The sequence below is a fragment of the Taudactylus pleione genome, unplaced genomic scaffold (genome assembly GCF_031769625.1).
Source record: "Taudactylus pleione unplaced genomic scaffold, aTauple2 ptg000479l, whole genome shotgun sequence".
NCBI lineage: Eukaryota > Metazoa > Chordata > Amphibia > Anura > Myobatrachidae > Taudactylus > Taudactylus pleione.
Genome location: NW_028284881.1, coordinates 7,864,421 through 7,888,740, shown reverse-complemented (window position 1 = coordinate 7,888,740; position 24,320 = coordinate 7,864,421). Strand labels below are relative to the sequence as shown.

The 24,320-nt window shown below is 45.7% G+C and overlaps 1 protein-coding gene across 4 annotated transcripts in view; it reads right to left on the bottom strand.

Annotated features, from left to right (window-relative positions):
• The window catches only part of MAPKAPK5 (MAPK activated protein kinase 5), a 56,560-nt gene that overhangs the window by 3,598 nt on the left and 28,642 nt on the right, over positions 1-24,320 (bottom strand). For all 4 annotated transcript variants that reach the window (XM_088449090.1, XM_088449088.1, XM_088449089.1 and 1 more), the window contains 5 exons: positions 16,149-16,229; positions 15,132-15,319; positions 13,935-14,055; positions 13,160-13,290; positions 5,676-5,791 (listed from right to left, as the gene is read on the bottom strand). In XM_088449090.1, coding sequence (XP_088305216.1) covers positions 5,676-5,791; positions 13,160-13,290; positions 13,935-14,055; positions 15,132-15,319; positions 16,149-16,229 — 637 coding nt within the window. The remainder of the gene's footprint in view (positions 1-5,675; positions 5,792-13,159; positions 13,291-13,934; positions 14,056-15,131; positions 15,320-16,148; positions 16,230-24,320) is intronic.

Here is a 24,320-nt window from a genome sequence, read left to right as displayed (position 1 = left end):
GGGAGGTTTCTATCCTCTCTGAGCTCGCCTTAAGACATTAAGAGTTGTTGTATAACATATCTTTTAACTCTTTCTTCGAGGTCCATAGGGTCAAAAAGAATTACATTGGTGCCTGGATCACTCCAACCACATACCCCAAACAGTTACAAACTTTAGCTCCCAGGATGCACTGGGGCCTCCTCCATATATACCTTGCCCCTGGCTACAGGCACTTAGTTTGTTACCAAGCCCAAAGCAGGAGAAGGAAGGACAATTGTAAACCATAAACACTCTAAGAAGAGGGAATCATTGAAATACAAAAGAAAAAAAAAAAAAAAGATTACCCAATAACAACATCGAAGAAAAAGTGTAAACAAAAAGGTATGTTATACCATAACTCTTTTCTTCTTCGGGTTCCTTAGGGTCCACAGGAATTACCTTGGGCATGTCCCGAAGCAGTTCCCTTAAGGGTGGGAATGATCCTGTTTAGCAGAAAGGAGAATCCGACGCTCAAAGGAAGCATCCTGAGAGGCAAAAGTATAAAAGGCATAATATTTGAGAAAAGTGTGGATGGAAGACCACATGGCTGCTTTGTTCAGTAGAGGCACCACGACGAAACGCCCACGACAGTCCCATTGATCGAGTAGAATGTGCTGTCACTGTGTTTTGAACAGAGAGATCAGCTTGTGTGTAAGCCTGAGAATTCGTCATACGAAGCCATCTAGCCAGAGTCTGGTTGTTAGCTGGCCACCCTCGCTTATGACAGCCATACAACACAAAAAGAGAAATCAGATTTCTTAATGGAGTTGGTACGATCCACGTAGATACGTAGGGCCCGCACCACATCCAGAGAAGCATCACCTACAGAGAGGTCTGAAGACTGGCAGGCTGGAACCCCTATTCCTTAATTTACATGAAAGCGGGATACTACCTTAGGAAGGTAACCCGCCCTAGTATGAAAAACAGCTCTATCCTGATGAAAAATCAAAAAGGGAGAGTGACAAGAAAGGGCTGCCAAATCAGAGACCCTGCGGGCAGAGGAGATAGCAAGAAGAAAAATGGTCTTCGCTGTCAACCACTTAAGGTCTACTGATTTCAGGGGTACAAATGGGGGAGCCTGTAGAGACCTGAAAACCAAAGACAAATCCCACGGAGCTACCGGAGGGACAAAGGGAGGCTGAACTCTCAGAACACCCTGAAAAAATGTCCTCACATCAGGCAGCAGGGCAATCCTTCGTAGTGCAGACACCTGAACTCTCAGGGTGGCCAGGCAGAGACCCAGGTCTTACTTAGCTTGGAGAAAAAGCAAGCAATCGCGAGACCCTAAAAACTTTAGGATCATATTTTCACCACTGAAGATACGAGTGCCAAATTCTGTAATAGATGCAGGCAGAGGAAGGCTTCCGTGACCTAAGCATCGTCTGAATTACAGAAGTAGCAAAACCCTTGGTTCTTAAGATGGAATATTAAAGAGCCACGCCGTCAGACAGACGGGGAAGGTCCGGATGCAGGCAGGGACCCTGTGTTAACAGGTCTGGCCTTAGAGGAAGAGGCCATGGAGTGTCTATGGAGAGACTCTGAAGATCGTCGAACCAATGGCATCTGAGCCAAGCAGGGGCTATCAGTATTACTGTTCCGCCTTCCTGCTTGAATTTCCTAATGACCCTTGGGAGGAGGGAGATCAGAGGAAAAAAAGATATGCTAACTCGAAGTCCCACCGCACTGCTAGAGTGTTCATCGGCTGAGGGATCCCTGGTTCTAGACCCGTACCCGAGAACCTTGTGGTCCCATTACCCGGCGTGTATATTCTGAGGACTTAGGAAGTCCGCTTCCCAGTTGAGGACTCCTGGTATGAATACTGCAGATTGCTGGAAGATGACATTCTGCCCAGACCAGAAGGTGTGTCTTCCGCATGGCTGCCAGACTTTGCGTGCCTCCCTGATGGTTGAGGTAGACTACTGCGGTCGCATTGTCTGACTGTATCTGGACAGACCTGCCCTTTAGTATATCCTGTGCCTGATCGAGTGCTCTGCACGAAGTTCCAGGATGTTTATGGATAGGTGACCCTCCATCTTCCCTGAAAGGTGTGACGACCCATCACTGTGCCCCATCCGTGGAGGCTGGCATCCGTAGTGAGGAGCACCCAATCTGGAATCCAGAAGGAGTGACCCCTGTTCAGACGAAACGTCTGCAGCCACCATGAGAGGGAAAGCCGATCCTCTGTAGGGGATCAGGTGTTACAGTGGTCTGGAGTGGAACTGAGCATATTCCACCATGTCGAAGGTGGACACCATGGACCCCAGAACCTGCATCACTGAGTGGATAGACGCAGTCTGATTGCGGAGAAATCTGCGAAACCGCAATTGAAGGGCCACAATCTAGTCTCCTTGCAGAAATATCCTTTGTGCCAGAGAATCCAGGAGTGCACCTAAATGCACCATCTGCTGTACTGGAGAAAACAACGACTTTTTCAATGTATGATCCAGCCGTTTCTGTGTAGGCAGGCAATCGTCAGTCTGGGATGATGTAATATATCTGGAGACTGTGCCAATATCAGGAGGTTGTCCAAGTATGGCCTTCTGACTCCCTGACGCCTGAGGTAGTAGGCTGTCATCACTGCCATTATTTTGGTAAAAACCTGTGGGGCTGTTGATAAACGAAAAGGCAGAGCCTGAAATTGGAAATGTTGCTGCAGAACTGCAAACAGCAGAAACCTTTGGTGGGAAGGCGTAATTGGCATATTCAGGTACGTATCCTGAATGTCCAAGGACACCATAAAATCCCCCAGTTCCATTTCCAGAACAATTGACCAAAGAGTTCCATATGGAACTTGGGCACCAGGATAAATCTGTTGAGGCCTTTCAGATTCAGAATTGGGCGGTTGGACCCATTGGGTTTCTGGATCAAAAATAGATTGGAATAACAACCCTTTCTTTGTTGATCCAACGAAACTGGGATTATCACCCCTAAACCCAGCAGGGAACGAATGGCCTGCTGGAGGGCTAAGGCCTCGGCAGACTCCGAGGGAAGAGCTGTGCAAAAACGCTTTTGCGGGGGACTCTTCCAGAAAGTAAGGGCGTACCCTCGAGAGAGGCCAGTTCTCAGACCCAGGCGTCTGTTGTCTGATGCCAGGTACCCGAAAACTGAAGAAGTCGGCCTCCTACCTTGGGATTCCCCAGGGGTAGGCCCCTCCCATCAGGCCGAGGGTTTGTTGTCTGACTTGGAAGCCGGACGTCTGGTTGCCCAAGATCTCTTAGTTTGCAGCCTCCTACGATAACTGGGTTGTCTAAAGGAAGATTGACCTTTCGCTTTTCCTTGCAGGCGAAAGGTTGAAAATGACGACTGCCTAGGTCTAGGGGTAGTTGTTGAAGGTAGACCAGCTACTTTAGAAGCTGCCAGAGTAGCCACAATCTTATCCAATTCTGCCAAACAATATGCCTACCGTAAATGGCAGGGTTTCCAGAGCCTACTTGGAAATTGCATCTGCTTTCCAGGCCCTTAACCATAGAGCTCTACGAGCAACAACTGAAGCAGCTGATGCCTTAGAAGCCAGAATACTGGCATCTTATGCCACCTCTTCCAAATAGGAGGCTGCCTCCTTGATATAGGAGACAATCGTCAGCTGCTCCCTGGAAGCCTCTGGAAGTGTATTTTCCAGTGCCCCTTGTCCATTCCTCAATGGCCATAGATACCCAAGCCGTGGCCGGGCGGATAACAGCTCCTGACAGAGAAAAAAACGGCTTGAGACAGGCTTCAAGTCTTTTATCTGTGGGATCCTTAAGGGAGGATGCAGATGGTATAGGCAATGTGCCGCTCTTAACCAGATGTGTCACATGAGCATCCACAGTAGGCAGAACTCCCCGCTTAGCACATTTGCCAGGTGGGAGTGGGTATAAAGCTGTAAATTTCTTTGTAACATGGAATCATCTATCAGGAGAACTCCATGCTTCCCCCATAAGTTCAGAGAGTTGCTCAGATTTGGGAAGATGAAGAGAGAGACTCTTGAGAGGAGCCTTGTACATCTTCAAAATCAACTGAAGGTACATCAGAATCTACAGGCTGGACGGACCGATAGGAAGAAGCCGAGCGCCTTCTGGTTTTAGGTACTACTGGCCTACCTGCTTGCAGCATTTGCTGACATGCAGCAGGGGACGGAGCCATACTCTGGCTTGAGTGAGCATAAACATCCATCCAGGACGGAGGCATAAACATAGCAGGTTGTAGCTGCTGAGGGTACCCCATAGTAGGTGTTGGCATGGGTGTAGATAAACGGTTCACAACCTGCGCCATAATCTGGGAAAAGGAAGCCCAAAGGGGGTTCCTGCCCAGAAGCTGGTAGGCGGGAATGATGTGGTGGCTCCTTATAACAGCGACCACACAATCCATCCTGTATGAAATCATGAGAGGACAAGCCCGCCTGACAGGCCATACATGACACCAGCACAGGGGCTTAGCCTCCTGTTTCTCCTTATATTTAGACATAACAATACAATATTATGCAAAGTACAATGTGACAGTGTTCACCCCCAAAACAACCCACACACCTGTAGCAGAGGATTATGAGAAGAAATAGCAGTGATACTTCTAACTGACAGTTACTCAGGAATAAAAAAAAAGGCAGCATAACACACAGCAGAACTTACACAAGTCACATACACTGCAGATAGATAGATAGATAGATAGATAGATAGATAGATAGATAGATAGAGACTCTTAATCAACTACGATAAGCACAAAAGCTTAGTAGGATATTGAGCTCTGTATAACCTGGCCACCAAAGGAGAGGTATACAGGAGACTGACCAAGATTCAAAGCTACAGTAGAGCACCTGAAAGTGGTCTCTGGGTTTGTCATATACAAGAGAGGCAGGGAGGTAAACCCAAACGCGGGAAACCTTGTCTCTGGACAGCATCTGAGCTGGGTGAGGGGCTGCCGGGGAGAACCTACATCCACTAGGCTGTATCAATCCACCGAGCGCACTGGCTTCTTACATGGCCACCGCCACTGTCCCCGGCGCCAGAATTATCTGGCACGGTGGTCTAGTGGGGGAAGCAGTTGTCCCTGGTTCCCCACAACAGCGACCTCCGGCAGGTCTCCACTGCCGTAGGTACGGAATGCCAGCGGGGAACCACCTTTCCTGCATCCCCGTGTCTCCGGCTGCAGTCCTGGGCTCAGCGTCTATTCAAACTCTGCTGACGCCTGCCGAAATCACCAGTTCCTTCACTGGTGTTGCAATGCCGGCGGGGGTATATGGAGCAGCAGCACGGGCGTTCATCCAGATGCCTAGCACAGCTTACTCATATTAAAAAAAAAAAAAAAAAAAGCTTGGGACTGCCTATGCAATCCCCTGTTACAAGGTGCACTCATCCTGCGCACCACCAAAAAACTAAGTGCCTGCAGCCAGGGGCGCGGTGTATATGGAGGAGGACCCAGTGCATCCTGGGAGCTAAAGCTTGCAACTGTTTGGTGCCTGGATCACTCCAACCACATACCCCAAGGTAATTCCTGTGGACCCAATGGAACCCGAAGAAGAAACCTGCATTACGGTTTGATAGGTGTACCACCCCAGTATAAGTGAGGCATATAGCCACACTTACCTGCGGTCGAGAGTAATTTAAGGGGTTGAATTAACCCCTTAGTTGGTGGACTGCAATTGGAACACAAGCAGTATAAATAAAATCAGTTGATTAATTTACCAGCTTGCGGTAGTATACACTGTGCAATAACATCCCGCAGCTTTTCCAAAGCAACATTGGAATCTTCTCCTCCATTCTCAGGATCCTGGATGTAAACACTATCCTTTGGCTTTGTCCTACATTTTAAAAGGGAAACAAACCAAAGTTTTCATAAGATAGATTATACAGTTACTGAACATGAAGCAGATGTAATTTGATATGGAAAAAGCCTTACAGCATTGCCAAATAAAGATGTGCTAGTTCTTCTACCACAGCAAACCTTAGTGAAATGATATGCACTCTAAAATATATCTAACTGTGTGCAAGTAGAAGGAGAAAAAACAAAATGTTCACTAATATATAGACCAATCCCACTCATTTAGACCAAACTAACAAATTTAATTTGAGGAGAGAATGATTAGTATTTTTTTTATTTTTTTATTATTATTTAGGTTTTTGTTTTTTTAAACCAGGAGTGACCTTCTGGAGACACCAAAGACTCTGTTGTATTCAGCTAATGCCAGGACATACAGGACCAACATAACCTGGATAAAGTAGTACAAGAACCAAGTACAACATTACTAGATCCCTTAGCAAAGGCTGGCAGGGGAGACCCGATTCTGGTCTTCTAGTGACAGCACAGGATTCGCTAATCTAATACAGAAATGAACAGCACTCAGCAATGAAAGAACACAGAGTTCATTTTGAAAGCAGTGTGTAGGAACTGAACTAAATAGTTCTCTGTTCCAGGATTAGAATCCCAGGCTATCACTGATAGCAAGTATCCGGCGAAGGGCAGCTTTTGGCACAGCACGGTTGCCATCTTTATTAATGGACATTCAGAGATGTGGGAACTCCAGAAGAACTGGTTATAACCAGACAGTAAATTTGAGAAAACTTAATCAAATCAGATTTTGGTAGTTACTGGTAAATCCTTTTCTCCGATTCCACAGGGGACACTGGAAGCTAGTACACTGGGGTATAGAGGCATGGTTAGTTGGAGCTGGCACTTTAAATAATTTAGAGTGTGAAGCTCCTCCCCCTCTATTCCCCACCAGCCCTCAGTTTAGAAAAAATGAAGACAGAGGAGATGGACAACAATAGGAGTAAAGAGAAGGGAAGGTCACACAACAGCAAAACTATACACCACACGGAACGAACCGAACAGGCAGACGAAGAGCGCTAAGGTGGGCGTCCAGTGTCCCCTGTGGAATCAGAGAAAAGGATTTACCGGTAAGTACCAAAATCCCATTTTCTCTTTCATCCACTAGGGGACACTGGAAGCTAGTACACTGGGGACGTCCCAAAGTTTTCTCCACAGACAGGAGCGCTGTGAGGAACCTGCAAAACAAGGCTGCCAAATCGTGACGTTGAAGCCGCAAGCGTGTCAAACCTAGGACCAAGTAGCCGCACTAAACAGATGCATGGTGGAAGCACCCTGACATGTCGCCCACGACATACCCACAGAGCATGTGGAATGTGCTGAAATAGACAGAGGAGACCTATCACTGCTGACATAAGCCTGACTTATAGCCAGCCAAATCCACCTCGCCAACTTTTGTTTTGACGCTGGCCAGCCCCTCCGAACAGAACCACAAACGAATCAGTCTTACGGAAAGACGTTGTCCGAGCCACACAGACACAGAGTGCTCTAACACCCAGAGTCAAGGATACTTCGGAGTCCTCAACCAAGGAAGGCACCACAATAGGCTGATTGATATGGAAAGCCGACACAACCATAAGAAGTAAAACAGCTTGCGTACTGAGCTCCACCCTATCATCATGACAGATAAGGTATGGGGGCATACAAGACAGGGCCCCCAACTCAGAAACCCATCGGGCCGAAGCCTACACCAGGAGGAGAACTGTCTTGCAAGACAAATACTTGATATCTACCTTATCAAGCAGCTAAAACATGTAAGACATGAAGAAAAGTAAGAACCAAATTCAGGGCCCTGGGCGCTGTAGGTGAAACAAAAAGGTGGCTGCACCCACAACACTCCCTGAAGAAAAGTCTGCACCCCAGGAATGATGGTGAATTTGCGTTGAAAGAAAATAGAGAGGGCAGATATCTGCACTTTTAAAGAACCTAAACGGAGACCAGCATCGAGCCCCGTTTGAAGAAAAAAAACAATAGCCTAGATAAACGAAAATTCCTGGGCGAAAAGTCCCGACACTCACCCGTGCTACATAAGACCTCCAAATGTGGTGGTAATGCACAGCCGCAACAGTTTCTCTGGTGCAAAGCATAGTGGGGATAACAGAGTCTGGGATGTCTTTGCGTTTAGAGATAACGGCCTCAATAGCCACCCTGTTAAACGCAAATGCGCTAGGTTAGGGTGTACAAAAGGACCCTGTTGCAGAAGATCCAGACGAAGTGGTAGGGGCCACGGTCGTCTGCTAAGAGATTCCGAAGGTCCGAGAACCAACTCCTCCGAGGCCAGTCCAGTGCCACGAGTATGACAGAGTCCGACTCGTGTAAGATCCGCTTAGTAGACGAGGAAGCAATGGAATTGGGGGTAAAGCATATCTTAGATCCATGGTACTGTTAGCGCATCCACTGCCTCTAGACCTTAGTAAGTGTGCGGCTTAGAGCAGAGCGTTTTAAACTGCTGAGTTCCAACAAATTTATGGGCCACCGTCTTTCCTGTGGAGACCAACGGCCCTGAAACTGACAGTTTTAGACTACCGCTCCCCATCCTCGGAGACTAGCGTCTGTTGTCACGATCTAATCCCACATTCCAAATCTTCGACTCGCCAAGAGGTTGTTGGGTTGCATCCACCAGAGAGACACCTTTGTCGTCGGGGGCCAACCGGATCATCAGATGTAGGAATAGGTGAGACCCTGACCCCTGTGTTAGGAGGTCCAGATGGAACACCCGGGAGTGGAATCGTCCGAATTGTAGTCCCTCAAAGGCAGCTACCATCTTTCCCAAGAGACGAAGACAAAGTAGTAAAGACACCTTCTTCGGTCTGAGAAGTCTCTGAACTAGTAGCCGAATGTCCTGGGCTTTGTGTTCCGACAGGAATACTCGCTGTACCCACGTATCCAGGATCATCTCCAGAAACTGTAGTCTTTGAGACAGAATTTGGTTGGATTTTCTTTGAAATGGATCATACAACCGTGCTGCGTTAGTTTTGTATGTTAGTAAGGCGTGGTCCAAGAGAAGATATTCCGATGGCTTTGATCAACAGGTCGTCTAAGTAAGGAATTATTGTCACACCTGATGTCCGAAGGTGTGCAATCATGACAGACATGACCCTGGTGAAGACACGGGGTATCGAGGATATAGCAAACGGCAATGCCCGAAAGGGATAGTGATCGTGAAATATCACAAAATGCAGGAAAGCTGGATGCGGTACCCAAATTGAGACATGTAGATACGAGTCTCTTACATCTAGAGAAATTAGTAACGACACCATTCCAAGCTCGCAATGACTGAGTGAATAGACTCCATCTTGAAGCGATGAACCATCACATACTGTCACAAAAACAATAAAAAACTTTAGTTTTAGGATAGGCCTGACAGGCCCATTCGGCCTGGTTACCACAAAGAAGGTCTGAGTAGAAACCCCAGACCCCGATGATGTACCGGAACCAGCACTGCCGATTTTAGGAGAGACAGAACTGCCTCGCACAGATCTCTGGCCCTGTCTGCTGACACCGGTAGACCCGTAGTGAAAAAACGATTTGAAAATGAAACTTCTAAATCTATCCTGTACAACAGAGAATAATCTGCGGATCCAAAGAGGTCTGTTGAAAAGTGTGTAAGTGAGCTCCTGCTGTAGGAGATCCCAAGTGGGACGGGAGACCGTCACGCCACCTGTTATCAACTGGTTGTAGTTCCTGTCGACGTGCTACCGTCTATTGGCGACCTCTACTTCTACCACCCCTAGGGTGCGTGAAAAGAGCCCTGGCTTCACCTCGAAAGAGCTGCTTGGCACGAAAGGAACGAAACTTGGGACCAGTGTAAGTAACTGGATGGTGGGGCAGTTGAAGGGAGGAAAGTAGACCTACCCCCTGTGGGTTGGGATAGCCATTCGTCCAGTTCTGTACAACAAAGTATATCACCCGTGAACCGCAGACCTTCAACCGCCCCCTATGGATTCTGCATCCGCCTGCCAAGACCGCAGCTAGAGAGCTCTGCGGGCTGCATTAGCGGAAACGGATATACGTGATCTGGCTGATATTCATGGAAGCCTCTCCCAGGTACACCACCGATTCACTGTGTTCTGCTAGGAATTGTAACTCTGCACTGAAAGTACCGGAGTCCAGACCCATTATGAGCTGCTCCTCTCAGCAGGCTACAACCTTGGAACCCAAGCGCTAACAGATGCTAGTTGTGCTTCTGCAGAAGTGTACACAGATCGGTGTGTTGTTTCTAACTTACGATCCGAAAGTCCATAAATGATGTTGCACCTGGGACAGAATCGTTCTTTGATACCAGAGAACTGGAGCCGCTGGTGGAAAGGTTTTCCGCTGTTCTATCAGAGATAGAGGAAACAGATGGCTGGAGTTGAAACGTCTCGGGATCTGGAAACGCTTATCTGGTTGCTTCTAGGCCATTGAAAACTGGACCTGAAGTTACCGTGGAAAGGGGAAAAAAAAAAAATGAGAGACTTCTCTTGCGGTTAACCAAATAGATTAAACTATTTAGGTACTATGTCTACTGGGAGATTAAGTACCTGCTGACCGCCAAGATTAATAGCTCTACCCCCTGAGTACCAGATATTAATCCTGCGGTACAGTCTTGGTAGGAAGTGTAGGGCATTCTACTAGTGGAACCCATATTCACTGATTTGGCCAGTCCTGCCCCCCCAGGCGGACTGTAATAACGCTAAATCATCACGTCCGCTACGGCTGAGGCCCATGGAGGAGTAGGTGAGGAAATCAGAGTAACGGGAATTTTCCCCTGTATACGTATCACAGATTGTGGTACCAGTAGGATTTGGCTGTGAAGTTTTGTCATTGCTTATAGAGCAACAAACAACTTTAGAGAAGTTTGGTGGCTACCTTGCCTGTCCTGGTAGAGACACATACCCACTCACACAGACAGGAAAATATACAGTTACGGGAGACAAAGGGGGAGAATCACACCAATCCCTTGTCCAATTAACGGATTCCCTATAAGCACCAGCCTTGTCAGAAGGTGCCCAGAGAATCACTGTAACCGCGTAGTCTCTGCAACATGACGCCTGTACTCAGCCTGGAAGGAGAGATGCAGGGAGAATATGTGTAAAAGCAGCAGCGTTGTTACAGCTTGTGTGCAGTGAGAGCCCGCTCTATGAACCTCCGTCCCCAACCTTACTATTGTCATGATTATATATACACTCACAGCCCTTGTTTATACATGTTGCCGCTAGCGCCGGGTACTTGCTGGACCAGCATTTACACCCACTGCTTCCGTGTCACAAAAGCAGTGGAGCAACAGCAGTGAGAGCCGCAGTCGCGAAGCTCGCAGCTTAGAGGAAGGTGGAGCGTGTGTGGGAGCAGCAGCAGCGCTGTATGTTACAGCCTGTGTGCAGAGAGAGAGCCTGCGCTGTGAAGCTATGTCCCCAACCTCTCTACATCCCAGCACCATGTTATTACCAGCTACCGCTAGCGCCGAGTACCGGCTTGACTGGCTTACCATCCCGCTGCTTCCGTGTCCCAGAAGCAGTGGGGGAACACTAGTGAGCCGCAGTATCAGAGGCGGGGGGGGTGAAGCTCTCGGTGTGTAAGGAGAGCAGTGTCTAGCCAGGACTTTCATACTCACAGCGTTCCTACGGCTGCAAAGGGAAGCTGTCAAGGGCTTTCAGAAGCCCTTTGCACTCCCCAACAGCTCTCCTGGTGCGGCAGCGGAGGGGAGTTGTAAGACCCCAACCTTTGGATAGGTGGCGAAGGGCCTCTCTAGGCCAGGGGTAGCCAACCTCGGTCCTTGAGAGCTACCAACAGTTCACGTTTTCCAGATCACCTAGCTGGTGCACAGGTGTATTCATTACTCACTAACACATTTGAAAAGATTTACAGGTGAAGTTAATTATTTCACTTGTGATTCTGTGAGGAGAACTGGAAAATATGCACTGTTGGTAGCTCACGAGGACCAGGGTTGGCTACCCCTGCTCTAGGCAGTCTGCCTCTGTAAAAGTTAAAATAAGAAAAATAAAATAAAGCAAAATGCTGGAGCTCTGTCCTGAGTGACCAGCTCCTACAGCACATTTTTCTAAACTGAGGGCTGTTGGGGACTAGAGGGGGAGGAGCTTCAACTAACCACACCTCTATACTCCAGTGTTCTAGCTTCCAGTGTCCCCTAGTGGATGAAAGAGAAATTTACTAAAAGATTAAGGGCTCTATTTACTACAATCCGCATTAAAATGCAGATTGTAGTGTGATATTACTGACTGCATTCGCATTGCAAATTCAGACAATATCACAGGGATTAAAAATGCCTTGCAGGGACAGAGCTTGCGATAAAGTTCTGTCCCTGTGAATCCCATCCGCAGCCTTATCACTGTATTTTTCGGGGTAAAAAAGTGACAAGGTGCCTGCGCATGCGCCGACCGGCCGCCGCTTTCCCCCACCCCCTCCTTAATTTCAGTCAGCTGACCGTATCACATTGCAGGATGGGAGACCAGCTGACCAGAGCTATGGAGGACATCACTGGAGCACCGATCACCGCCCCTGGACTGATCAGCTTGTGGCCTGTTTAGATCACACAGTTGATCACTGGAGCCGGCTCCGGGCTCTGCTATGCCTGTTAGAGCAGAGCAGGAGTGCTGTAACCAGGGGAAACCCTGGATAACGCCACCTCCAGGTGGCGCTTTTATCACAGGGCTTCCACCCGGTATTTTTTCACAATTTATTTTTAGTAAATCTCAGGCAGATCGCATTTCCCATTACAATCATGGGAAATGCGATCTGATTACTAAAAATATGTGATAATTAGAGCTTGGAGTAGAATTTTATGACTTCTACTTCAATTGCCCTTTAGTAAATTTAGCTGAAACTAAAATAATGAGAAGAGGGTGTGAAAACACCCTATTTCACATTATTTTAGTAAAAATAATGTTAGTAAATAGAACCCTTAGAGATGTGCATAATAACAATTCTCATTTTTACAAAGCAAGCCATAAAAATGGGAAGATAATAATAGATTGGTAGGATGTTCAAAATGTAAATGCCTGCCAATGTTCTGATATAAGAGACCAACAAATCATTTACGGAAGTGAAAAGCAGACAGCAGAGACCGGACTTTACGATATAAAGTGTCAGGGCTAAGTGGACAATTAGTTTAGGATGTGAACATATTAACTAACACAAATGTATCCCCCCTAAAAATCTTCCACTCTAGTTTGGTGGGTATACCATCGCTGACGCTGTCCTAACACCACTACAATTTTAAGTTCCATAGGGAGGCAGACACTGACACAGACTTGTTCGTTTGGAATTTTCAGGTTGGATCACAATAGAAGGGATCATGTCATGCTGTTATTAATGGGGAGTGAGGGCTCTCCACAATACTAACCCTAGCAACTTTCTCTTGCGTAGAATAGGATTGTTGACGATATTTAATGGTTTCAAATTGACATTGAGATCTTGTATTCTCATGTTGGCAAGCTGCTCGGCATGGGCTTGTTGTATCCCGGCAACCATAGCCTGCAATGGAAAATGCCACACATTTTAATTAGTTCCTCTGAAACTCTCTAAAGACAGCTCTGCCTCTAAAGTGATGATAGCTGAAAAGTCTTTAGTCTTACATTGTACTGACAACAGGATACACTGCCCTAATAAACAGCACATGCCTTAGCAAGTCTATTATATACATATTGTAACGTAAAGACCCATGTCATATTTGGCAAGTAACATTTCCCCGTTAGACATAATCTGAAACCCATTATTAATATATAGGTAGTACATATTCGTCCAGTGCTCCCTCTTGACACATAAATACAATATAATGTAGGATATCCTCATTAGAACACCAGTTTGTGTGTTTTAGGATACAGTTATAAAGACAGAGCACTGTAATTATATTTCACTATTGCTTGCAATGGATTCAAATATAAAAAGTCCCTGTGACACTTTATATTTTTTAGAAAGAGATCATTTGAGATACACATAAACTGAAATGTGTTACTTTACTATGCGTTATGCTTTGGCCACTGTCCAGGTAACGGGACATTACTTTGCATCCCCGCAGAGTGCAACAACAGACACTCAAACCATTGCCACGTGTATCAGATGAAGATACAATCTGTAAACTTTGTGATTAATACAAAAGCACAGAGCTAAATTACAACCTTATCCTTCATCATCTGTGCAGATGGCAATATGTTATCCAGGGCTTCAGTAGAGTTCAGCCAAGGGTGGTCCAGAACGCCTTCAATGGTGAGACGCTCCTCAGGCTTAACCTTCAGCAACCTGAAGAGGAGACATGTCTAGATATTATCACTGGTCATGTGAAAGGTAATATTTATCCAAGATAAATATAAGAGTGTTCATATGAATCTTAAAACAGCTGCTTAATATAAATATAACAGTTTCCAAAATCCTATCCTTCCTTGGTTCAACCTCACAAGTAAAGGGTCATCGTTTCCACAAGAAAACCAGTGCCAGCAGTGCTGTAATGTTGTGGGGACGGGAATAAAGCCACAGAAAAGTGAAACGGAGTGGTGAGGGACAGGAAAGTATGTAGGGAGTACTTTTTGTATACATACTTTATTTAAACTGACTTGACAATGGCAAAATACGCTTTTGCCTTGCCAGATTCTGTCTTTCTGTAGTTAGGAGAAAGCCCAGCCCACTGCAGTCACATGACTTATTGTATAAAAGCGTGGTGATGGCTCTGTACTGCATGTCTACTATGATTGAAGGGGAAATGCAGGAAGAAAGGAGATGCCAATGGAGATTGTTGTGTTGAAATGTATTCGATTCCCCCTTCTTGAGAACTCCAAGAGGAGAAGATACTTACATATTTGTGTGCAAATGCACCTACGATTAGTCCTGCATTGTAACAAACAATGGCTATAAGTATATAAGATAGAGAACAACCATAGTTCTATCACACAAAACAATGGAGGGAAGGTCAATGGATAGAAAGTAAGGGAGTCAGATGGTGGAGTTATTGAGGAATTGGGAGATCAGATCAGGGTGATGACCAAGGCACAAAGTTGAACTGTGTGGAAGAGGTGAATGGAGAGTAACTGGAAGGAGGAGAGAGCAGGGCAAGTGAGGGGGAGAGAGTGTGGGGATGGCAAAGGTTGGGAGGGAGGATAGATGCAGGGTGGAGGAGTAGAAATACTTCTTTTATTTTATGTACAGGATTCAGCTCAGTAATAGCCAGCTGTTGAGATATACATTATCCTTAAGAAGTTAGAAAACTAAAACATGAGTATCTTCTTGCTCAACTAGCACCTGTTGGTCTTGGCTAGACCCAGACATCCAGCATTTTCTGTAGTGATAACACCACAAAAATAAAATAAAACACAGTAACTTACTTTCTAACAATGTCTTTTGCCATTTCTGAGATCTGGCTCCATTCTTCCTCAGGAAACTCAAAACTTCCCGTCATTATCTTCTTCCTCATGTCTTTTGGGATAGTCCGACTGTGATGCTTGGAGTAGAAGGGAGGATAGCCACAGAGCATCACATAGATAATTACACCTAAGGACCACAAGTCACAGCTCTGGGAGAGAGAGAGACACATAGAAGAAGATTGCAAAAAAAAAAAATGTAACTTACATTTTTTTACGCGGCTTTTACATTTACAATCATTTATAGCCTACATAGAAAAACCACCACCACCACAAGCACCTTACTTTAGGCAAGATTCAAAAAACAGATCAACACATCAGAACTGAAGGCTACAGCAAAGAACCACAAATCTCTTTGCTTTATCCTCATTCCCGGTAAGTTTTGTGACCACCAAAAGTAGGCAAATGCATCAGACTGTGCTGAGATGGAAGCCCCGGAGATGGGCTATAGAGACTGGAAACCGATGGTCTGTTTCCCCTTATGTTACTCTGCGATTGTTAACCCTTTCTTTAAAACTGCACTGGTTGTGAATATTTGGGTTTTTAATCTGAAATTTGCATGAGTGTGAAAATACTTTCACTGTCCTTAATATTAGGCTGGAAAGTAGCTGTGTAAGTACTGGTAGACTCAGAGTACAGTATTGCAATTTTATATACTCCCATATATTACAGAATTTTGTGCAATTTAAAGTTGTACAGGGGAAGTAGGCTTTCTTTTCTACCACTTATATAAAAGAAGAGTCTGCCCACATCCCTGTTATAAGAGTCTCCACATATATTTCTGGAAATAAACATTATATACATAAACACAGACAAACAAGCAAGTGATTCTAGTTATGTTTTGTTCTACTATTTCATTTTCTAGTAGACCTTGACAAAATACAAAATGCATATATCTTGACACACAGCATATACCTCACTACTTCAGGATGAACGAACAGTTTCTGAATCTAGATAGGTTACTAAAATATGTCAATATACCTTATTGTAGGTGTATGGTGTCGGTGAGGTAGGAATAATCCCAGACTTCTCTTTCTGGTGTCTTCTTTGTGCCTCCAGAACCTGATAAGTGCAGTACAAAGACACAGAATGAGCACTGTAGGACTGTAATGTGAGGTGGTGCTGTTTTATTAGATTACACTCCTAGCAAGGGATTTTGTACATATGCATTTTGCTGTTATTATGTACAAATTGTAAAGATTATTGTGGTGTGGTCAATAAGGAATAAGATCTTTAATTACTGGGCATAGCTGAATTTAATTTGATTTGAAAGAAAAATACTGTGTAATGTAATTGACAGGGAAAGTAAAAGGTTTGACATTGAGTGCAATTAAACTGACACTGTCACCTTGCAGTGATTCAGCGCCGAGACAAACTCTGCTCAACTACATTTGGTTTGTAGTTTGGTTAATGTTTTCAAAAAACATTGAATAGGTGTATCTTTTTGTTCCTTGGACATGCATACTTGTACATGTAGCGTAAAGCCATGCATAAGAACTTGCTGACAAGTGTTTCTCTGTTCGGCAGTGAAAAATCTTTTCATTCCTAAAAGTACCACTTAAAATTGTAAAAGGATGGTGAAAAAGAGCACAACTCCGCAACATACCGCAGATAAATAACCTGTACATAAGTACCCACATACACCTAAGCTCAAATCCCGCCAAATAGCCCCATTGGCACATAACAGACTTGTGACTTAGCTGCACCATGCAAATTTGTCATGAAATATGGGTCTTAATCTTCTACTGTATAACAATTCCTCTGTCACAAAAGATGGAGCATCCAAGTCATTCCAGGCATCTTGTGCCACGTGGCGCAAAAAGGATAGGTGTATGAGGACACATTTGTATATCATAGGTCAAGTGAAGAAAAACAAAAACACTACCATCCAAATGTGCTTAGACTCATGTAAAAATCAGGCTTGCAAAGCCACCATTTTTCTTTCCATCCATAATCTAAATACAAGTAACATGCAGATTTACATAAAAACTGCATTCATCATACCTAACTTGTGCTTAAATGGAAGACCAAAACAATGGAAGCCATGGATTATATGGTATCTGTAGCTATGAATAAATTGCTGTAAACAATTTGTACATTTCCTCATGGAAAAAGTAAAGCAAAGTATTCACAATAAACCATAGCAGTTTGGAAGGACAGCTTAATCATTGCAGGTCAAATTGGCTACAAATCCACCAGTAAGTAAGTTTGAATTGCATTAAAAGCCCATCAGCCAATGACAGTGACCTTTCAGAGTGTGCGGGAATCAGACGGCTATACCAGCTGGGCTTCATGTGACCTGAGCCTCTGAGTCTGTACTATTTATTTAATAATTTGTGTGACACAGCTGGACATAGATCCTTGCCCATGATTGGAAGGGCAGAACCTCTATCATTTCAATTTTACCTACTTTTATCCACACACCACAAGCCGCATCCAACTCAGCAACCCAATGTATGAACTTTCAAATAACACTGCTCAACAAAATATGTTTCCAAAGTGTAAATCGTTACTTCTAATTGATTTCAGCATGCGAAGAATGAATATGACATTTAAAACTCTCAGTAAGCTCTCTGTTCCGAGATATAGCCCAATTATGATGATGTAGGAGTATTTTGGCGTCTAGAGAATACTATAGGTTGGCAAATGTGAATACATGAATGCTGAGTCATTGAAGGTCATGGAAATAAATGCCCATCACAGTCCTCTGGTTGATCGAATTCTTCTGCTCCCAGACATCAAACTCGGACTTATGAATAACTTTGTAAACGGGATGAACAGGGATGGAGAAGCTTTCAAGTACCTCAGAGGAACATTTCCACTTCTGAGTGATGCTAAAGTTAAGGAAGGAATCTTTGGTGGTGCAAAAATTCGCCAACTTCTTAAGGATGAAAACTTCGACAGAGTCCTTTAGGTTGATGAGAACTTGGCTTAAGAAGCCCTTAAAGACGTTGTACATGGCTTCTTGTATAGCAGAAGAGCTGGAAAATTAGAGTTATGGTAGACTTACCTAGATAACTCCTTTTCTTTGAGGTCCATAGGGTCCACAGGGATACCAAGGGGATATTATGGTTGGAGAGATCCAGGCACCAAATAGTTAAAACGTCAGCTCCCAGGATGCCTCGAGTCCTCATCCATATATACCTCGCCCTAGCCATAGGCCTTCAGTTTAGTTAGAAATCCTCAAGGCAGGAGAAGGAAGAGCAATTGTACACCAGAAACACTTTTACACAAAATGAGGTAATCTGTGACCGAAAGAAAAAATTACCCATGCAGCTAGGTGCGTCAGGGTGGGTGCCCTGTGGACCATATGGATCTTGAAGAAAAGGAGTTATCTAGGTAAGTTCATCATGGCTCTAAATTTTCTTCTTCAGGGTCCATAGGGATCCACAAGGATACCATGGGGGATGTCCTAAAGCAGTTCCCCTAGGATGGGGGACGCTCCTGAGCAGAAAGGAGAATTCATCGCCCAAAGGAAGCATCCGGAGAGGCAAAAGTATCAAAGGCATAGAACAAGAAAAGTGTGGACAAAAGATTACGTGGCTGCCTTGCACAATTGTTTAACATAGGCACCACAAGGAAAACAACCACGATGGTTCCACAGACAGAGTAGAATGTGCTGTCACTGTGCTTGGTACAGGGAGATCAGGTTGTGTTTACACCTGAGAGATAGTCATGTGTAGCCATCTCGCCATAGTCTGCTTATTAGCTGGCCATCCTCATTTGTGAAAACCATATAATGCAAAAAAAAAAAACATCTGATTTTCTAACAGAGTTTGTGCGCTCCACATAGAGCACGAACTACATCCAGGGAGGCTTCACCTACAGAAAGATCTGGAGCCTGAAAAGCTGGAACTACAATTTCTTCATTTACATGAAAACGGGACACTACCTTAGGAAGGTAACCCTCCTTTGTACAAAGAACAGCTTTATCCTGGTGAAAAATTAAAAATGAGCATCAAGAAAGTGCTGCCAAATCAGAGACTCTGCGAGCAGAAGAGATAGCGAGAAGGAAAAGTGTCTTCGCTGTCAATCACTTCAAATCTACAGAGAGTCTAGAGGTTCAAATGGGGGAGCTTGTAGCCCCTTGAGAACCAAAGACAAATCCCACGGTGCTACCGGTGAAACAAAAGGAGGCTGAACTCACAGAACTCCTAGGAAAATAAAAATTCTAACATCTGGTAACCAGACTGACAGTGCAGAAACCTGCACTCTCAAAGTGGCCAGAGGGAAACCTTGGTCTAAAACCACCTGGAGAAAAGCCAGTACCCTGGAAATCCTAAACACATATTCGGATGATACTTCCTATGGGAACACCATTGACCAAAAGAATGCCAAACTCTGTAATAGATGCGGGCAGAGGCAGGCTTCCGTGCCCTAAGCATCGTTTGAATTACAAAATTGGAAGAATATTTCGCTCTTAGGATGGAAGATTCAAGAGCCATGCCATCAAAGCCAGACAAGGTAAGTACGGATGCCGGCAGGGACCCCGCGTTAGCAGATCCTACCATAGAGAAAGGGGATACGGACTGTCTCTACAGATTCTGTATTTCGTGTACCAATGACGTCTGGCCAAGCCGGAGCCACCAGTTTTACTGTTCCTTCTTCCCGCCTGAATTTCCTGTGAACTCTTGGGAGGAGGGAGCTCAGAGGAAAGAGATAAGCCAGCTTGAAGTCCCATCTTACTGCCAGTTTGTCCACGAAGGCTGCTGATGGGTCCCTGGACCTGGACCCGTACTTGGGGGACCTTGTGGTTGTGACGTGACGCCATCAGATCCATCTCTGGTAGACCACATTTGTTTACCAGGATCTGAAACACTCCCGGATGGAGAGTCTACTCTACGGCATGTATGTACTGGCGACATAAGATGTCTGCTTCCCAATGGAGTACTCCCAGTAAGAATATTGCCAAGATGGCTGGAAGATGACGTTCTGCCCAAATCAGAACCCTGATCACTTCTTTCATGGCTGCGTAACTTCTTGCGCCTCCCTGATGATTGAGGTAGACCACTGTTGTCGCATTGTTGGAATGGATCTGGACCGGCTTGCCATGGAGCAGGTCCTGTGCCATGAGAAGTGTTTTGTATACTGCTCGCAGTTCCAGAATGTTTATTGACAGATAACTTTCCTGAATTGTCCATCTTTCCTGAAAAGTGTGATGACCTGTCACTGCTCCTCATCCACGAAAATTTGCATCTGTGGTGAGAAGCACCCAATTTGGAATCCAGAATGGGCACCTTTGGTTCAGATGATCGAACTTCTGGAGTAAGAAAGATCCTCTGGGACCTTATTAGATTATACTGTCCGTTCCACTTGGAGAGAATACATTTTTGCAGAGGCCTGGAATGGAACTGAGCATACCCCACCATGTCGAAGGTGGATACTATTGATCCCAGGACCTGCATTGCTAACAGAATGGATACCCCTCGCTTGCGCAGCAGCTTGCGTATCCGCAACGCTAGGGCCACTATCTTGTCGTCTGGCAGAAACACCATTTGTGCCCAAGAATCCAGTTGAGCTCTCAGATGCATTATCTGCTGTGTTGAAAAAAGTGATGATTTCTTCCAATTGATGATCCAGCCGTGCTTTTGTAAGCAGGCTATGGTCAGTTGAGGATGGTTTTGTAAAACAAATGGAGGCTGCCCCAATATCAGAAGGTCGTCCAGGTATGGCAGAATTCTGACTCCCCGACGCCTGAGATAGGCAGTCATGACTGCCATTAATTTGGTAAATACCCAGGGACCCGTAGATAGGCCAAAGGGTAGAGTCTGAAATTGGTAATGTTGCTGAAGGACAGCAAACCGTAAAAATTGCTGGTGGGGTGATATAATAGGAACATGCAGATATGCATCCTGAATGTCCAGGGAAACCATGTAACCCCCGGCTCCATTGCCAAAATAATTGATCGGAGTGTATCCAAACAAAAACTTGGGTACATGGATAAACTGTTGAGGGTTTTTAGATTTAGTATAGGGCAACAAGCCCCACTCGATTTCTGAACCAGAAATAGATTGGAATAATAACCCCTTCCCTGTTGCGACACAGGAACTGGGATTATTACCCCCGCCTGCAGCAGGGAGTGAATAGCTTCTTGAAGGGCTAAAGCCTTGACCGCATCGGATGGAAGATCTGTGCAAAAAAACTTCTGGGGAGGATGCCTCCTGAAAGTGACGGCATACCCCTGAGAGACCACTTCTCGGACCCAAGCATCTCTTGCTGTTTGACGCCAATAATCAGCAAGCTGAAGAAGTCATCCTTCCACCCTGGGATCCGCCAGGAGGCGGCCCGCCCCGTCAGGCTGAGGATTTGTCGCCCAGTTTAGAAGCTGGACGTCTTGCCAGGCCTCTTAGCTTGTCGCCTTGACATTTTGCAAAAACTAGATGTCTTAGAGGAAGGCTGTTCCCTTGCTCGTCCCCGAGGACGGAAGGACAAAAATAAGAAACCAGCCTAGACTTTATAGTCGCTGTAGATGGCAGACCTGCTGACTTTGTAGCCAGAGTAGCTATTATTTTATCAGACTGCTCCAAAAATTACTTTTTCATAGAAAGGTAAAACTTCCAGCGCCTTCTGTGATCCTGTATCAGTTTTCCAGGATCTTAACCAAATGACCCTGCGTGCCACTATGGAAACTGCTGATGCTTTAGAAGCTAAAATTCCATCATCTACAGCAGCTCCTCCCAGATAGGAAGCCGCTTCTCATATGTGGGAGATATACATCATCTGTTCTCTGGTAGCATTTGGTAGAGAATCCTCCAATGCTCCCATCCATTCTTCAACAGCTTTGGCTACCCAGGATTCAGCCATAGCTGGACGAGTAGCAGCTCCAGATGATGAAAATATTGTTTTCAGACATGTTTACATTTTTCTATCTGTGGAATCCTTCAGGGAAGATGCTGACGGAATAGGCAATGTAGCATTTCTGATTAAATGTGTCACATGAGCATCCACAGTAGGAGGTAACTCCCGCTTAGCACATACAGAAGCCGGGAAAGGATACAACAATGTTATTCTCTTATTCACACAAAAACTTGTCAGGCTTACCCCATTACTCATCCATGAGGGAATCGGTATGAAATACCGCCGGCCATCGGTTCGATTCCCAGCAGCGCCTGGCCGACTACGGCAGAGATCCCGGCAGCGGAAGCCCGACAGCGCTGGAAATCCTGATCGTTCCTAAGGTAAGTATAAACTAACCTAACCCCCTAACCCTAACCTCCCCTGCAAGTGCCTAACCCTAACCCCCCCCTTCCTCGCTGCCTAAACCCAAGTCCCCCTGGGGGGGTGCCTAATCCTAAATCCCCCCGGGGGTGCCTAACCCTAACCCTCCCTCCCCCTAGCTTAACCCTAACCCTCCCGGGGGGTGCCTAACCCTAAGTCCCCCCCTGGTGCCCTAGACCTAACCCTCCCCCCCGCGGCTGTCCGCTCGCAGGGGGGGGGTTAGACGCCCGGCATTTTACCCTCGCCGGGATATGACAGTCGGGAAGCCGGCTGCCGGTATTAAGGCAGCCGGCTTCCCGACTGTATACCTCCATAAGCTCAGTGAGCTGTTCAGATACAGGAGACTCCGTTCTGACCACCTTCCAGTGGTGATTAAACACTGGAGCCTTCTTACTATGAACTGGTTCATCATCCTGAATATCTAGGATTGATTTAACCACCTTCACCAAAGAAGGAACATCCACTGTGGACGGATGGTCCTCCTCCCAGAGCTAGACCCTGAAGAGGAACCTTGCGCATCATCTGATTCCTCTGATGATGCATCTGAATTCATATGTTGAGCAGACTGAAAAAAATAAATAAATTATAACTTGCACTTAGGCGCCTTTGTAACTACCGTCTGCTATCAACATTAGATGGAGCCATACTCTGACTAGAATGGCCATAAACATCTTTCCAGGAAGGATGCATAGGAGGTGCAAACATGGCATGCTGTGGACACCCCATCCAAGTAGGCATAGTGGGAGCAGCCATACGATCCACAAACTGCTTCATTATCTGGGACAAAGAGGATACCCAAGATGGCTCTTGTCCAGGTGGCTCTTTATAACAGACAAACACACAAACCATCCTTAATATCCTGAGGGGACAAATAGGCCATACATGATTTACATGAAACCGGCACAGAGGGCCCCCCCCCCTGTATTCCTTTATCTTTTGACATGTTCAATAAAGCCAATAATTGCATTGTTATATGACAGCCTTCACAAAATCTTAATGAATGTTTAGTACTCAGAGAAAAACCTCCACTCCAAGATGGAGAGAAAAACAGTGATAGTTATAACTGACAGACAGAAATAATAGATGACAGTGTCAATAAAGCAGCTAGCAAACAGTCACATACAACGCATATGTAATATAATTACAATAGACTCTAAATCAACTACACAAACACAATGAAAGTATAGAGCACTATATACCTTAACCAAGGAAGAGGTATACAGGGAGACTGACCCAAACCCTCCTGAGACCAACAGCTACAGAGCGCACTGAGCGTGGACCGTGAGCGTCTCATACACACGTGGAGGGTAGGTGGAGCAACCCAGACGCAGAAAACCCTCTGTAGGGACTGCGTCTGGGTCAGGGAGGAGCTGCCGGGGGGGAGCGCCTACCTCCCCTAAACTGTGTTAACCAACCGGGTACGCTGGCCTCATGGCAGCAGAAGCGGCTGCTGCTGATCCCTGGCGTCAGACGATAAGGCTCCGGTGGTGTAGTGAGGACGCGGACAATCCCGGCAGCTTCTGGTGAGTCTCTGACACCAGAAGCAAGGACAGCCTTGCAATCCCCCGTAAGCGAGGAATCGCCTTAGCTGACATCTCCGCGAGTCTGGTTGCAGTCCGGGTCGCAGCATTGCTGCTAGCAAGCTCAGCTGCAACCCGCCGAAATCACCAGCCCAGTTACTGCTGTTGTGGAGTGGCGGAGGTAGATGGAGTCGCAGTACATGCATCTTAATTCAGATGCTTAGTACTACCAACCCAAAAAGATAGAAATAAAACATAAAATAAAGGCTTAGGACTGCCTGAGCGGTCCCCTGTTACAAAAGATGCGTCTTGATCCTGCTGCACCAAATGAACAACTGAAAGCATATGGCTAGAGGCAGGGTATATATGGAGGAGGGCCTGAAGCTTTAACTGTTTGGTGCATGGATCTCTCCAA